The sequence below is a fragment of the Aotus nancymaae genome, unplaced genomic scaffold (assembly GCF_030222135.1).
Source record: "Aotus nancymaae isolate 86718 unplaced genomic scaffold, 86718_ANA_hifiasm-v0.15.2.pri h1tg000017l, whole genome shotgun sequence".
In the NCBI taxonomy this organism is placed as follows: Eukaryota; Metazoa; Chordata; class Mammalia; order Primates; family Aotidae; genus Aotus; species Aotus nancymaae.
In genome coordinates, this window is record NW_026988429.1 from 15,777,993 (window position 1) to 15,793,351 (window position 15,359).

Consider the following 15,359-nt stretch of genomic DNA (forward strand, 5'->3'; position numbering starts at 1 on the left):
CGTGATGAAGAGTCCAGTGGGGACCTGTCTCTACTAAAAATACAAAAATTGGCCAGGGGTGATAGAGTGTGCCTGTAGTCCCAGCTACTTGGGAGGCTGAGGTGGGAGAATCACTTGAACCTGGGAGGTGGAGGCTGCAGTGAGGCGACATCACGCCACTGCATTCCAGCCTGGATGACAGAGTGAGACTCTGTCTCAAAAAAAAAAAGCACCCACTTTCCCTACTATGACCACCTCTTTACCACTGACACTGTACGTGGTTTAAGAAGAATGGACTCAACCCCAGTATGAGCATATGACCCAGGCCTGGCAAATTCAAACTTGTTATCTCCCTGGCTAGTGGCACTGATTAGACGATGGGGTAGTGTCTCACAACCAGTGAGGTATCATTTCCCAGACTTTCATTAGAGATTTCCTGGTAGGGTTGCTGAAAAGATAAAGATAGAAATCTGGAGATTGGGGACAGCCATCTTATAACCTCGTAGACAAAACCTGCCAGAGAATAGTACTAACACGAATAAACTTGAGAGTTAGAGAGAACAAGGCTATGTTCAGTGACAGACATTAATGCTATGCCTAGAGCTGGACTAGCCCTGGACTTTTTAGTTATATGAGCCAATAAATTCTCTTTTTTCTTAAACCAGTTTCATTAGGTTTCCATCAGTTGCTAAAGAAAAAATCCTGACTAATGTACACACACACAAACACACACACACAGAGAGAGAGAGAGAGAGAGAGGCCTTATAATAGCATAGAAAACCCTTATTTAGTGCTTCCTCTGACCAAGTTCCGTGTCCGTTATCTCCCTATGCCCTTACAATTGTATGACTGTCATTTATTAACTACTCTGTTTCCATAACCATGTCATACAATAGCTTTATGACATGGTTATGGAAACAGAGTAGTTAATAAGTGACAGTCATGCAATTTCAAAGTCAGAGCTGTCTGGCTCCAGGTCCAGAACTTTTAGCTCCTATCTCTATTTAAAGTAAGAAAATGAGGACTAGGATAATGGTAAGGAAACAGCACATCTGAGCAAGAGAAATTATTCAACTCTTCCCAGTTTACCGAGCAGAAATCACTGTGACAGCCAAAGTACTGTCATTCATTCTACAAATAAATGATCACATTTTTACCACTAGTTCACTACCCCAGAGATGCTGCTTCTGTTCTCATTTCCTCACTGCTCAAGATGATGCCAGAATGAGGAAGTCGATTCAGCTGTTGTCACTACTCCCAAATGGAAATGCATCTCTCTCACATCAGCCGCCCAAGTGACAGCCCAGTGCTTATCTACTGCCAGGCCCAAGCTATGCCACTAACCATCCCTTGGGAGCAGCCTCATCCATGTGGCCAAAGAAGGCGTCCAACCAACTTCACTCTCCAGCCATTTGGAAGGAGAGAGAGAAGAAGGGGAAGGCACATCCCTCCTAAGGTCACAGATTGGAATTTGGAGCCATTACTTCTGTCCAGAATGTAGGGGCCAGAACTTGGTCACATGTCTCCACCCATTTAAAGAAAGCAGAGAAATGTCTATCAGATGGCCACATGCCCAGCTAAAAATTCTTCCAGAAATGGGAGATGACTGTCAGTGTCTGCACACAGTCTTGGAAATAATGGTGTGCTTCTAAGGTATAGATAAAACAGGAGTGTAGAGGTGACATCAGGTTTAAAAAAAACACTATCCGAATAGAAGTGTCTGTCCTACCTCCTACCCAGACACGTTCCTGAGATTTAGGAGCAGCATTCTAATCCAAAGCCTTACAGCCTTTTTCCACTTTCTCTTGTCTCACATCCTTTGCCCCACCCCTTTCCCCGCAGTTCTACAAGAGTAATAATAAACTGGGTGACATACATCATTCAGTAAAATACACAGTACACCGTAGATGCCAGAGACACAACAGTGAGCTAAAAGGACACTACCTTTTGGGGCTGAGAGTCCAGTGGGGACACATGTTAATCTAAGAACCACAGATGCAAGACAGCAAGGCCTGAGAAACAGAGGCCTGTGAGTGAGGGACTAAGGAGAAACTGGTCTAGACAGGGAGGTGAGCTGAGGGGAGAGCAGATGTAACCAGGAGAAGAGGCAGGGATTGGGCCTGGCAATAGGAAAAGCATAAGAAAGGCCCTCCTTCTCTCCTCTCCCTCCCTGGGATCCCCTAAGGCATTTCTGCCAAATTATTTATACCTCAGTCCTTTTCTGTATCCTCTCTAGCCTGGGTAGGAATTCTAAGAGTTGATTTTTGTAGTATTAGCTACTACACTATATTTCAGGCCCTTTCCAGAAAAGAAGGGGTCTAGGGTCTGAGCAGTTTTTCTGATAAATACTATCCTCTAGCCCTTGAGTATGAATCAAGTAAAGACACAGGCCAGTGAGACCTGCTGTTTGCCTGGAGAACCTGCCCCTACAGGCTCTGGGGCCTGAAAGTCAATCCAGGGAAAGGAAGAAAAGGTCTTAGCAGTGTCAAACCTGGACGCTTCTGAAATGCAAAGGAGATGTTTAAAAAAAAAAAAAAAAAAAAAAAGCCCAGGCTCAGTGGCTCACTCCTGTAATCGCTACACGTTGAGAGGCTGAGGCAGGTGGATCACTTGAGGTCAGGAGTTTCAGACCAGCCTGGCCAACATGGTGAAACCCTGTCTCTACTAAAAATACAAAAATCAGCCAGGTGCGGTGGAGTGTGCCTGTAATCCCAGCTACTCAGAGGTCGAGGCAGGAGAATCGCTTGAACACAGGAGGTGGAGCCAAGATGTGTCACTGCACTCCAGTCTGGGTGACAGAGTGAGATTCCATCTCAAACAAACAAACAAACAAAAGGTGAACTCTCTGATTCCATGGCCCATTCTCCCTTATTTATCCTCAGGTATCCCAAGTGTTGCCATTGTTTACCCACAGAAAATGAAGCTAATAAAGTGTGTCCTCAGACCTGTTCCTTCAAGGGTTCGCTTCATCATTTCAAACATGCAGATTCAAACTGTGTCTCCACAGAATGCCAGATGATGCCACTAATAGGCAAAAAGTGAATTGTATGAGTAAATTAAATTCAGTGGCATCAGAACAATGATGGTTCAGTGCTTTAGTACCACAGAGAAGCTTCTAACACACTCAAGAGTCAAGTTTTTAAATCATGAGTGTGACGTTTTGTGTGTTTTAATGCATGTATACAAGCTCGAAGACATTTGGGCTATCTCATTTAACATATTTTATATTGAATAAAAGAGCAGTTAGTGGAGAAATCTATAGCCAATCGGGTTGTATTGTTCTTACTAGTAACAGAATCAGAAGTGCACAGAAATAATATTTTTAAAGGATAAGTTTAAAAATAAAATTGGATATGATACATAACGTGTTCAAGAGAAGCAGGTAAAATAATTTCACTTGTACACACATTTCCAAACATCTCAAAGACCATGGGGGATGCCTTCTAGGTTAAGAGCAACAGTCCCTCCTCCCTAAAAGAAGTGTTTGTGGGCTCCAAATCTGCTACATTTAGGAGATTTCAATACAGTTACTTTTTCCTTCTATACTTCTGTTATCCAAAAAATATCTCAAGTAGAAGATGACCTGTGATGCCAGACCATGTCCGGGACTCGGTCAGTAGCTCTCCTGGTCCTTGCTTCTCTCTTTGCCCTCAGCCTTATAAGAAACAAAGAAAGTGACTATGGATATTTTCTTCCCAAGCTTACACAGTGACTCCCAACCACAAGTAGGTAATGTGTCAAAATGCCTTAGGCTGGATCCTGATGGGGTGAGGAGGTAGAGGGATCGAACCACAGGCTTCCCCAGCAAGCCACTGTTACTGACAGGAGTGTGTCCAGCCCTCTGCTGGGCTAGGATAGAAAAAGAGATGCAAACCACTGATTAACGACTGTGAATGCACTTGAATTTTGAGCTTCTCCTAGGCAAGAATGAAGTAACTTACACTTTATTTTCTACACTGCCCGGGACACAGGAGGCACTCAATAAACACTGGTTGAAAGAACACTGTGCCTGGTACCACCCAGCTAAAGGGGACCCATGGAATGCACATCTTTTTCTTTCTTTCTTTCTTTTTTTAATTATACTTTGGGCTCAGGGCTACATGTGCACATCCTGCATCCTGCAGGATTGTTGCTTAGGTACATACATGCCGTGGTGGTTTGCTGTCTGCATCCCCCCAACCCACGTCGTTTACATCAGGCATTTCTCCCGGTGTTATCCCTCCCCATCCTCCCTGCCCCTGTCTCCCCTCCCCTCCCCGCCAACCAAGCCCAGCGAGTGTTGTTCTCTTCCCTGTGCCCAAGTGTTCTCATTGTTCATCACCCACCTATGAGTGAAAACATTTGGTTTTCTGTTCTTGCGTCAGTTTGCTGAGAATGATGGTTTCTAGATTCATCCATGTCTCTACGAAGGACACGAACTCGTCATTTTTTATGGCTGCATAGTATTCCATGGTGTATATGTGCCACATTTTCTTTGTCCAGTCTATCATTGATGGGCATTTAGGTTGATTCCCGGTCTTTGCTATGGTAAACAGCACCGCAACGAACATACGTGTGCATGTGTCTTTATAAAAGAACAATTTATAATCCTTTGGGTATATACCCAGTAATGGGATTGCTGGGTCAAATGATGTTTCTATTTCTAGATCCTTGAGGAATTGCCACACTGTCTTCTATAATGGTTGAACTAATTTACACTCCCACCAACAGTGTAAGAGTGTTCCTTTTTCTCCACATCCTCTCCAGCATCTGTCATCTCCAGATTTTTTAATGATTGCCATTCTAACTGGCATGAGATGATATCTCAATGTGGTTTTGATTTACATTTCTCTAATAATCAGTGATGATGAGCATTTTTTCATGTGTTTCTTGGCCTCATATATGTCTTCTTTCGAAAAGTGTCTGTTCATATCCTTCACCCACTTTTGAATGGGTTTGTTTGTTTGTTCCTTGTAAATCTGTTTTAGTTCTTTGTAGATTCTGGATATTAACCCTTTGTCAGATGGATAGAGAGCAAAAATTTTTTCCCATTCTGTTGGTTGCCAGTTCACTCTAATGACTGTTTCCTTTGCTGTGCAGAAGCTGTGGAGTTTGATTAGGTCCCATTTGTCTATTTTGGCTTTTGTTGCCATTGCTTTTGGTGTTTCAGTCATGAAGTCCTTGCCTGTGCCTATGTCCTGAATGGTTTTGCCTAGGTTTTCTTCTAGGATTTTTATGGTGTTTTAGGAATGCACATCTTTTAAACTGAGCCCCCAGAAAGTCAAGGTAGGAACAGAAACCCTTATGTAAGACTTGAGGGTGCAGAACCCAATGAGGAACCCAGGCATCCAATCATGTCTCAGCTCAGAGGCAAGTCAGGCCACGCAAATTGTCAAAAGATCTGAAGCTAGAGCCACTAGTTATTGATGTTAACAAAGCCTGTCTAGGAAGGAAGCCTCGGTGTGGAAGAGGGCATGTCCTGCAACCTCTCCTGGAGTGAGTAAGTTATATTGATTGGCCAAAAGCAGTCTGTAGAGGTGCAGGGCCCAAGAATCAACAAACCACTGCTGAGCAGAACCTGTCACCCTTTTGGATCCAATGCCGCTTTTTTTTTTTTTTTTCTTTGAGACGGAGTCTCGCCCTGTTGCCAGGCTGGAGTGCAGTGGTGCAATCTTGGCTCTCTGCAACCTCCGCCTCCTGGGTTCAAGTGAGTCTCCTGCCTCAGCCTCTCGAGTAGCTGGGACTACAGATACCCACCGCCACGCCCAGCTAATTTTTGTATTTTTAGTAGAGACGGGGTTTCACCATGTTGGCCAGGCTGGTCTTAAACTCCTGACCTCAGATGATCCGCCCGCCTCAACCTCCCAAAGTGCTGGGATTACAGATGTGAGCCACCACACCTGGCCCCCATGCCCCATTTTAAAAACAAATATTTAACTTCCACTTTTCCATCCTGAATTGAAATTCATCAATACAATTATCATCTCTATCATTTAAAATAACGAGATAATACCCTAACTATAACAAAGGAGAAATAAAAAGAAAAGCAATTTACAATAAAATAATATGTATTTTTACATGAATAATCAGGAATTACTATGCTTGCAGACAAAAAAAAAAAAGCCCCCCCACCAATTGCCTCATGCGCCCTGGGGTTGATACCACCCCACTGGGAACCACTGCTCTAGCCCATGGGAGCCCAAGCCACAGACACCCTCAGCCACAGCCACTCACCCTCTGGCTGCAAGATAGGAGGCAGGAGGCAAGGTCCAGATTGGCCCATTCTTGCTACACAGCCGACTCATGTGGCATCTGTAGGGATAAATGCAGATGGAGGCAGAGTACTCTGTTCTGGGTCCGGCCTTCCAGGATTCCTCAGCTATGCACAGCCTCCCCTGCCCACAGCTGCCAGCTTCCTGCCCAACAATCAGAGGACGGTGCCTCAGAGGAATAACAGGGGCAGGAAGGTTCTGGCAGCTGGACTTCACTTCCTCAAAAATCCCAGGCCAAGGCCAGGCACGATAGCTCACACGTGTAATCCCAATACTTTGGGAGGCCGAGGCAGGTGGATTGCTTGAGCCCATGAGTTCAAGACTAACCCAGGCAACATGATGAAACCCTGTCTCTACAAAAACACAAAAGTTAACCAGGCATGGTTGTGCCTCAGCCTCCCAAGCACAGCTGTAATCCCAGCTACTTGGGAAGCTAAAGCACAAGAATTGCTTGAACCCAGGAGGTAGAGGTGGCAGTGAGCCGAGATTAAGCCACTGCACTCCAGCCTGGGCAACAGAGCAAGACTTGGTCTAAAAACGAAAAAAAAAAATCCCAGGCCAGCAAGGTTGACAAGGTCAAATTTCTTTAAATGTTTCACCTCGTCACTTTTGGGCAGAGGGGACAATGTGTTCTTCACCTGTCTGGTCTCTACTTTAACAATAATATCTACCAGCACAGATGGCTATGCCTGATCCCCCAGCTTCGCCCGGAGCTCTCTGGTCCAGCCCATCTAAGAGCCCAGAGATGAGATGAGGCTGCCCAGTGAGAGCCAGTTCCCACAAACGTGCGGCAGCACAGTGCAGGGGACAGAGTGTGACCCCCTAGAGCCTGACATGCTCAAATCCCAGCTCTGTGGTCCACTAGCTGTATGACAGCAAGTCACTTAGATTTTCTGTGCTTTCTCGCCAATGGTAAAATGAGGAGGATAAAATCTACCTCGCTGAGTTATATTGAGCATTAAGCATAATCAATGAAAAGCACCCAGCCCAGTGCAAGAAACACCGCAGACATTCAATAAATGGTTTTTCCCCTCTCAAACATCTGGAAGGCAGCCAAGGGCAGCAGGGAAAGCAGGCGGCAGGTAGCCTCAAAGACTTAGCTTCAAGTCCAGATCCTAAACTGCAGGCTCTACATCTTATAAAATGGAATGATGATGCCATCTTGGGAGGGCTGACACATGCAGGTTCCAGGGAAGCCCTGCGCTGGCCAGTCCCATGACTCCTAACCCTCGCCCAGTGCCATCATGGCCGCCTCTACCTCCCTGCTCTCATCCCAAAAGCATCCTCCGGTCTCCCAGAGAAAAAGCAGCCAGAGCAGATTACTGTATTATCTGATGCCTCCTCGGAAGCCACTGTATGTTTACTGAGGGTAGGAGGACTGTGCCTTCCTCCTTGCAACTGGTATCCTTTCTACCAAGGAAATGATGAGATAGTGTGGTCTCAATCTAACGCAGGAGTTAAGGTTGAGCATAAGGAAGAACACCCCCGCAGAGGCATCTTATCTATATAAACCTAACTCTTCCCATGCATTTGTTAAGACCTGGACAGTTATCTGCAAGACTGTGACCCCATTGAGTCTGAAGGTGGAAGATTGGGTCTGGTGACCTTGCGAGCTCCTAGCAAGGCTGGGGACCAGTGGGTCCTTCTAGGATGGATGTTCAGGGACAGTCGTGGAGATTCTTCAGGGACCCAACAACTCTGGGGCAGCCTGAAACAGTGACCTGAGTGGGTGGTACAGGAAGTTGAAGCAAGTGGCAGCGTAGAGGTTGGCGTAGCGCATCAGCTGGCTGGAGAAGACTGTCTGGTGGAAACCGCAGTGGAACAGGCTGCCCGTGGTGCTGTAGCACAGGTCCCACTGCCGGATGTCCTTCTGGCCAGAAGAGCAACACGCTGAATTGAAATCCCAGCCCACATGGTCCTGCCGTCACCTTCTCCCTTTCTGGGCAACCCTGGCCTCCCTGGGCCTCTCACTGGGGGACACTGAGGCCCGTGCCCCTTTGTAGGGAAGAAGCAGCATGTTGTAGACCTACAGGCTGCACATTTGGCTTTTGGAGGTGGGGCAGCTCCCTACTTTCCCACAGGCACTGCTCCAGCTTTCCCTCACAGTTACCTGCCTGGCCCTGGAGATGGACCACCCAGGACTAAACCCACAGCCTCATTTACCTTATGAGTCCAACAGAGGACTTGGCAAAGGCCGCACCCCAGCCCCACTTCCACCTTCCTATCAGGTCCCACCCTGCCACCAGGCCCTGCTTTTAGAGCCTAGAGAACAGTCTCAACATTTACTCCCAAGGTGACCCCTCTCTGAGGCTCAGTTTCCTCATCAGTAATATAAAGGTGACAATCCGTGCTCCATCCACCTCATAAGCCTGTGGGGAAGATCAGACAGCTGTGCTTTGTAAAAGGCTCTGCAAAGACCCTTTGTGATGGGCCCCAGCTGGACTGGGATGACCAAGTGGCCTGACTCCCTCCACCTGGTCAGCCATGGGACATCCAGCTTTTTGGTGGCTGGTCAGTAATGCCACAAGGGAACGTTGTCCTTTCTTCTCTTTTCCCAGGACGCTGGGCTCACTGGTCCTCAATCACATTTCCTATCAGTACTGGCTAGTCAGTCAATAAGGGCCCAGCCAGCATGCAGGCACTTCTTAGGCAGGGTGATTGACAAGGACTGCAGGACTGGAGGCAAGGCCTGCAAATCAGGCTCAGCTCAGCCCTTCAACAGGGCACCGCTGCCCTTTGGAATGTTGGCCAGCAGAGGGCGCTGGCCAACAAGAAAGGTAGAGCCCAGGCGATGTTGGGGAGAATCAGGTAACTGGGCCTTTGGCACAGGGGACGCAGGCTCCGCCGCCACTGGGCCTGGTCCCCTGCTCCCTCGACACCCAGCTGTCACCTGGATCTCTCTCTTGGTGAAGTTGATGACTTGCAGCTCACAACTGCTCCCATCTATGTGCCTGGTACAAAAATATCCTGGTAACCAAGGGGAGGCACAGAGCTTGAGTGCCAGGACAGTCTCCTTAGACCCCCACAGGGGTTGGATGGAAGACGCCGTGCAAGCATCCAGTGTGGGTGCCGGGCTGGGTGTGTGCACACGTGCGAGGGAAGGTCCCTGAGTTCTGGACAGGTTCGGAGGAAGGGCCTAGAGGTCACAGAGTGTGAGCAGTCCCAAGGGGGTGAGAGGGGTCCCCACATCCAGTTTGCTAGGGAAGCCCAGCCTGAAACAGATCTTGATGTCCTGACAACCTTGTCCAGGACCTCGCTGCCAGTCAGGGATGTGAGCCACTGTCCCTCCATCCCTCTCCCCGCCCCCCATCTTACCCCCAGAAAGGCCAGGGTCTCACTGATATAGGTCCATCAGGCACGTGTCCAGCCTCTTCAGCTCCTCCTACCGCTCTGAAAAGCCACTAGGGGTCAGTGGGGGTGAGTGATGGCCTGTGTCACCCACTGGCCCTACCGGCCTGTGTATGCCCTGGCCCAGCTGTGGACTTGCGCTCCCCCAGCTGTGTGCATAACACCCCTGGCCCCTTACATCAGGTGAGGCTCTGCCCAGACTGAAGCAGGGACAGCATAGGCCCCGTAGGCCCCAAGGGATGGGTGAGGTAGCCAGGTGACTTTCCCAAGGTCACACAGCAATGACTCAAACCTAAAGCCTCAGCTGTTAGGACAAACCCAGATTGTGTGGGCTCACACGACTCCCTGCCCTGGAGGATGACTTCAAGTCCTTCCTGGATGGAGCCTGTGTACCTTCCACCCACTGAACGTCCTCAGGGCGGGTGGGGAGAGTGGGGTCAGGTGCAGGAGGAAAGTGCAGCCTACAGAAACAGCACAGGACTCTGGGGTCAGGAGATGCAGATTTGACTTTCAGCTTTGCCCCTACTGGCTGTGTGACTTCAGACAAGCTGCTTACCCTCTCTGGGTGTCTGTTTCCTCCCTCAGAAACAACAGAGTGGCCAGGATTCCTGGCCCCCACGGGGAAAGGGAGAAGGCAGTGCTGGGGCATCTGCAGGGGCAGCCAGTGCCCTCTGACTGTTCCCGACCCCAGCAGCTCACCCTTCTCCAGGGCCCAGATGTCCAGCTCCCAGGACAGCTCAGGAACCACCAGGCAAGTCTGCCAGCTCTGCCACGTCTTGGACTTGAGAATGTTCCCAAGAATGTGGTCCCCAGTGTACAGGATGTCCTTCCCCAAACCCCAAGGAGCTCACACACCATGTTGGACAAGCTTGCCCCACCAAGCGAGGACAGACTCCTTCACCCTTCCTGCCTTGGGGCAGTGACTTGGGGCAGGTGAGGGGCCTGGGAAGGAGTGGGGGCGTGATGGGAGCTGATACCTCCACAGTAGACAGCATAGTGCTGGTGGGGCCCTGTATAGGTGCCCACGCCTAGCTTCCCCAAGTCCTAGAGGGGCAGAGGGGTGCCCTGGAGCCAGGAGAACCGCATATTTGGTCTCTAACTAGGGAGCGTCGGAGGAAGCTGGTAGCGGCAGAGGTAACGGCCGGGGCGGAGGGGCGTGGGAGGAGGCAGCAGAGGGCCCTGAAGGAGGCCTCTGCCTCCCTGCCTCCAGGAACAAATAGGCCAGCAGAGCTGCTAGCCACAAAGGCAGGTCAAGTCTAAGGGGCAGTCAGGCTGCCCTCCCCAATTATGGTCCATGGACCTCTGCACCTGCCATTACCATGTTGACCCTCCCTTCCACAAAGAAGCAGGGCTGCTGCGTGTCCACCATGATCAGGTCAAAGTAGGACCTCCAGGTGCTGGCCGAGGCTTCAGCCTGCTGGGGGTGCACACGGGCCGCACACACACAGCCTGGTAAATCTGACCTTGCTACAGCCGGTCACCCATCACAGCCTGCCCTTTCCCCACCAACCTCCCAGGCGGATGGGACCTCTCCAGCCCCTGGGAATCAGGTCTTGCTGCCCAGCATCCCCAGCCACTCTGGGCACTAGAAAGGGCTCAAAAGGAACTTATGGAGGTGGGTGTCAGTCATCATGTGCACTCTCAGGCCAGCCTCCAGAGCCCCTCACAGCACAGTCAGAGACCTGGGGACAGGTGGCACCAGCACAGCTACCAAGTTAGGGGCCTGCTGCCTGCCCCATGACACTTGATCACTCCCAGGCCCCAGCACCCCTCCCCTTGGCCTGCCATGCCCTTATCTCACCCCCTTTCTACCACCCCTCCCCACATACCTGACTGCCTCCTGTCGTCCCCAAAGGCTCCTCCCAGGGCCTGGCTGAGATCACCAGCCTCCTACCCACTGGGGAGCTTCCACTCATGAGAAATGACCACTCATACACTCGGGTCTTGCTCAAAGGGAGGCTGGACATGGGAGAGGCCCTCGGCATCGTGGTGTGGCCTGGTGCCCCCGGCCCCCTGCATAGCCCACCCCAGCTGTGCATGCAGCACTCCAGCAGTCACCCCACTGGTGCTGAACAGGTAGGTCACGATGGCCTGGCAAGGACAGGGCAGGGTCAGGACACCAAGCTTGGGCCACCGCCTACCTCTGCCCTTACTACCATCCCCCGGCACCCTGGTGCCACAGGAGCAAGACGGTGAGAAAGTTGCTCATTCCCCTGAGGCCTTGAAAGGCCAAGAAATGGAGCCCAGGAGACCAGTCCAGTGTTGGGGGTAGAAGGGTCATGGCTCATCCCGCCCCTCACTGTTGTTTGCAATGCCTCCGTGTCCCCAGAGGCCAGGAAGGAGGCCGAGGGCCCACCCCTCGATACACGCACTCACGTCGGCGTAGTTGTACCTGCCGTTGGTGACCAAAAACACTTTCCCAACCTCCTTCATCTTCTGCAGCAGCACGGGAGGTGTGCCTTGGGCGGAGATAGAGGGACTTGCAGGGGTGGGACTCCAGGCGCTGCCCTGGGATCCCCTCCTCAGGTTTCAGCCTTCTGGGAGCCACCCCAGCCCAGGCAGGGAGGCACCAGGCCACACAGAAAGACCCTGAGCCACCTGGGAGCAGAGCTCAGCTTAAACCTGCAAGAAAGTCAGGGAAGGGTTGCAGGGAAAGCCCTGGGGCCCTGGGTCTGTGGCCATTGACATCCTTCTCCACGTACTTCTCCAAGTCCTCCAGGGTCTTCTCCTTGAGACAGCCCTGTAGGAGGGAGTAAAGGGCCATGTGTGTGTGTGTGCACGTGTGTGTGTGTCTGTGTGTGCATGTGTGTGTGTCTGTGTGCATGTGTGTGTGTGTCTCTGTGTGTCTCTGTGTGTGTCTCTGTGTGTGTGTGTCTGTGTGTGTGTCTCTGTGTGTGTCTGTGTCTGTGTGCGTGTCTGTGGCTTGAGGGATGTCAAGTCTTGAGGGATGTGTGTCTGTGTGTGTCTGTGTGTGTGTGTCTGTGTGTGTGTCTCTGTGTGCTTGTGTGTCTGTCTCTGTGTGTGTGTACCCACCTACATGTCTATGTCAAGATGAGGCGAATGAGCGGCTCTGGGAAGCCCAGACCAGATCACAGTCCTCAGTGGGAAGAGGATGGAAAGTCTATGGGGACTGGAGGCCGGAGGCTGCCCAGGAGAACCCAGAGCAGACAGGTCAGCGGTCCGGGGGTCCTGGAACACTCACTCACTCACTGGTGGATGCTATTCATGGCATCAGCCACATCCTGGAAGAGGCTCCAGAAGGACATGCAGAGGTTCCCATGCTGATATCTGGTGTCACAGCTGGGGCAGGCCAAGAGGGGATAGGGGATGCCAATAAGGGAGCCTGAGGTGACCTCCTACCCTGAGTGCTATACCAGAGCGACCCTACCAGCCACACTGGGGCCTTCAGTGGGCTTATGTCCCAGCCATTCTGGGAGGGGCATCACCTGGAGCTAAGGGTCACCCCTTGGGAGCAGCACCAGTGACAGGGTTGGGCGCCACCCTGCAGTAGAGGTCTTCCCACTGAGCCTCCTGGAACCCCTCAAGCCCCTTGGGGAACCCTTCAGGGGCTCTCCACCTTGGGGTTTGGTCCCTGAGCAGCGGCAGTGTGCTGCTGGTCACCCCAGGGCTGGGCAGTGCACAAGACACACTTGGTGTAACAGGAGCAGCCAGAGAAGAAGCCCACCAGGCAGGCACAGAGGTAGGTTTCTGGGGCAGACAGGCCAGTCAGTTGTCAGCCTAGGGACACAGGCAGCTCCCCACCAGGCCAGAGCTGGGCCCCTCAGGACCACCTCCCAGTGCCGCCAACCCTCCACCCACCAGGCAGGTTGAAGAGCGTGTTGAGGATGTGGAAGCGCTGCAGGTCGTCCCTCTGAATGAACTTGCTGGGGTAGAAGCTCCAGCTCTCTGCCCTGAGGAGGGGTAGGCTGGGTGCAGCCAATGCCCCCTCCCCAGTGCCTCCTAGAGGCCTGTCCAGGTTCTGGCCATCCCTTCCAATCCCCATGCATCCCTTCTGTGCTGAGCCTCCACCGTGGGCCTGCATCCTTCCTTCGTTCCCCCTTCTGCCCTCTCCTGCTGACCTGCCACCCTCCCGGCAACCTTTGTCCCTTACCCTGAGAGGAAGGTGAAGCCATGGCACCCAGCAGCACATTCCCGTGGGTGTCCACCTTCACAGGTTCCCACAGAGTGCATCAAACACCAGCTCCCTGCGGAGGCAGGGGTGGGGCGGCTGTGGGTGGGGGTACCAAGGCCAAGTGACCTCCCACCTGTCCTGAGTCACGCACCTGGTGGGGAAGGTGGGGTTGTAGGTATAGCACAGGATCTCGAGTGGGTACCCAATGCACACCAGGCGCTCCAGCAGCAGCTCGAAGTCTAGGGCCTCATAGGCAGGGGGCTTGTAGGCTTCAGGGGCCTGAGCAGAGTCAGGCGGTTGGTGCCTGGCTGCCCAACCCCTGCTCCCTCCAGCTCCCAATACACTGTGCTACAGCCCTCATACTTGCCAGAGTGTAGTCCATGTCAAAGCCAAAGCAACGAATCGTCCCCAGCATCAGGCTGCAGTTGACAAAAATCCGGGGGAGAAGGAGGAGGATGTTGGCATCAGCCCACCAGCGCCCCAGAATCCAAGACCTGAGGACGAAGTGGGTGGAAACCCAGCAGAGGAGAGCAGAGCACCCGCTGCAGCTGCAGAAAGGATGGGGGAAGTAGGTCAGGCCAAGCCAGGGCCCTGCCTGGACCCGTGTGTGTCTGAACGCAAGTGTGGGGGCAAGTGTGAGTGTGTGTGTAAGCGTGTGGGAGCGCACATGCAAGTGTGTGTCTGAGTGTGTGTGGGCAATCAGCAGCTTGCTGTCCCACCATGCAGACACGTTATGGGCATCTGCCCTTGTAAACAAGTATGTGCAGTTGTTGGTGCAAGGGTTGTCACCTTCTGAAATGGGGCCCCAGTGTCCAAATTCAGAGATGATGTGTTTGTCACTGTGTCCGTGGTGACGGGGAGAGATCTTGGTGGAGGGAGGGAAGTGAAGAATACCTCCGGCCAGAGTGTGTGTGGTCAGTTTCCTGACAGTTGCGGCACCTATGGAAGCGTGTCCCTTGTGAGTGCAAGTGTTCGTCTGCATTTTGGGTGTCTCCACAGCTGCGTATTTAAAGGAGTCCCTGTGTGCATGTGGGGTGTTTATAGGCTGAGACTCCTGGCCTCCACCTCAGGTGCCCATCTCACCACTGGTACCAGTCCTGCTTTGGGCCTTGAAGGGAGACCAGGCCCTTGGGCTCTCCCCGGTCCGTGCTGGCCATTGTCATCCAGAGTGAGGAGGAGGCAGGGGTCCCTTCCTCAGCCTCCTGCACACTACCAGTGGGGCCCAGCCACTCTCCTCTCCCTCAAAGCTTCAGGCACCACAGACCCAGCTGGCCCCACCCTGTTCCCATCTCCCCCAGCCCCTTTGAGGGAGGATTCAGTCAGAACAGGCTCTAGTATCTCATCCTTTTCTCTAGAGCGAAAGCAGCAATGATCTAGGAAGAGCAATTCCCGTCCACTATGTAGCCCTCCCCATTCCTAGGGCTTCTGCATCCACAGACTGCAGCGGCATGGAGGGTAGCAGAGAACCCAGAACGAGGCAACAACGGGATACAAAGGCAGGAGGCTCTGTGCTATACTAATGAGAGTCTTTCATAAAGAACTCAGTACTCTTGCTTTATGCACAATTCTAACACTTTCAGTTATCAAATTTCCCAGCTCAAGGCCATTTAGAGAAGACGTTGCTAGAAGCATGCCAAGGGCTGTAAGAA

General features: G+C 51.8%; 1 protein-coding gene across 1 annotated transcript; it reads right to left on the reverse strand.

The window, feature by feature from the left end:
- Nucleotides 1-349: 349 nt before the first annotated feature.
- Nucleotides 350-14,867, reverse strand: LOC105704918 (5'-nucleotidase domain-containing protein 4). The gene is given in 20 exon segments (XM_064377789.1): nt 350-427; nt 6,193-6,270; nt 9,121-9,181; nt 9,569-9,620; nt 10,278-10,412; nt 10,415-10,444; nt 10,553-10,622; nt 10,879-10,992; nt 11,637-11,669; nt 11,955-12,037; nt 12,201-12,318; nt 12,785-12,878; nt 13,229-13,286; nt 13,398-13,504; nt 13,690-13,711; nt 13,714-13,749; nt 13,752-13,783; nt 13,862-13,979; nt 14,074-14,149; nt 14,796-14,867. Coding segments are annotated over 20 exon segments (1,467 nt in total).
- Nucleotides 14,868-15,359: the final 492 nt, after the last annotated feature.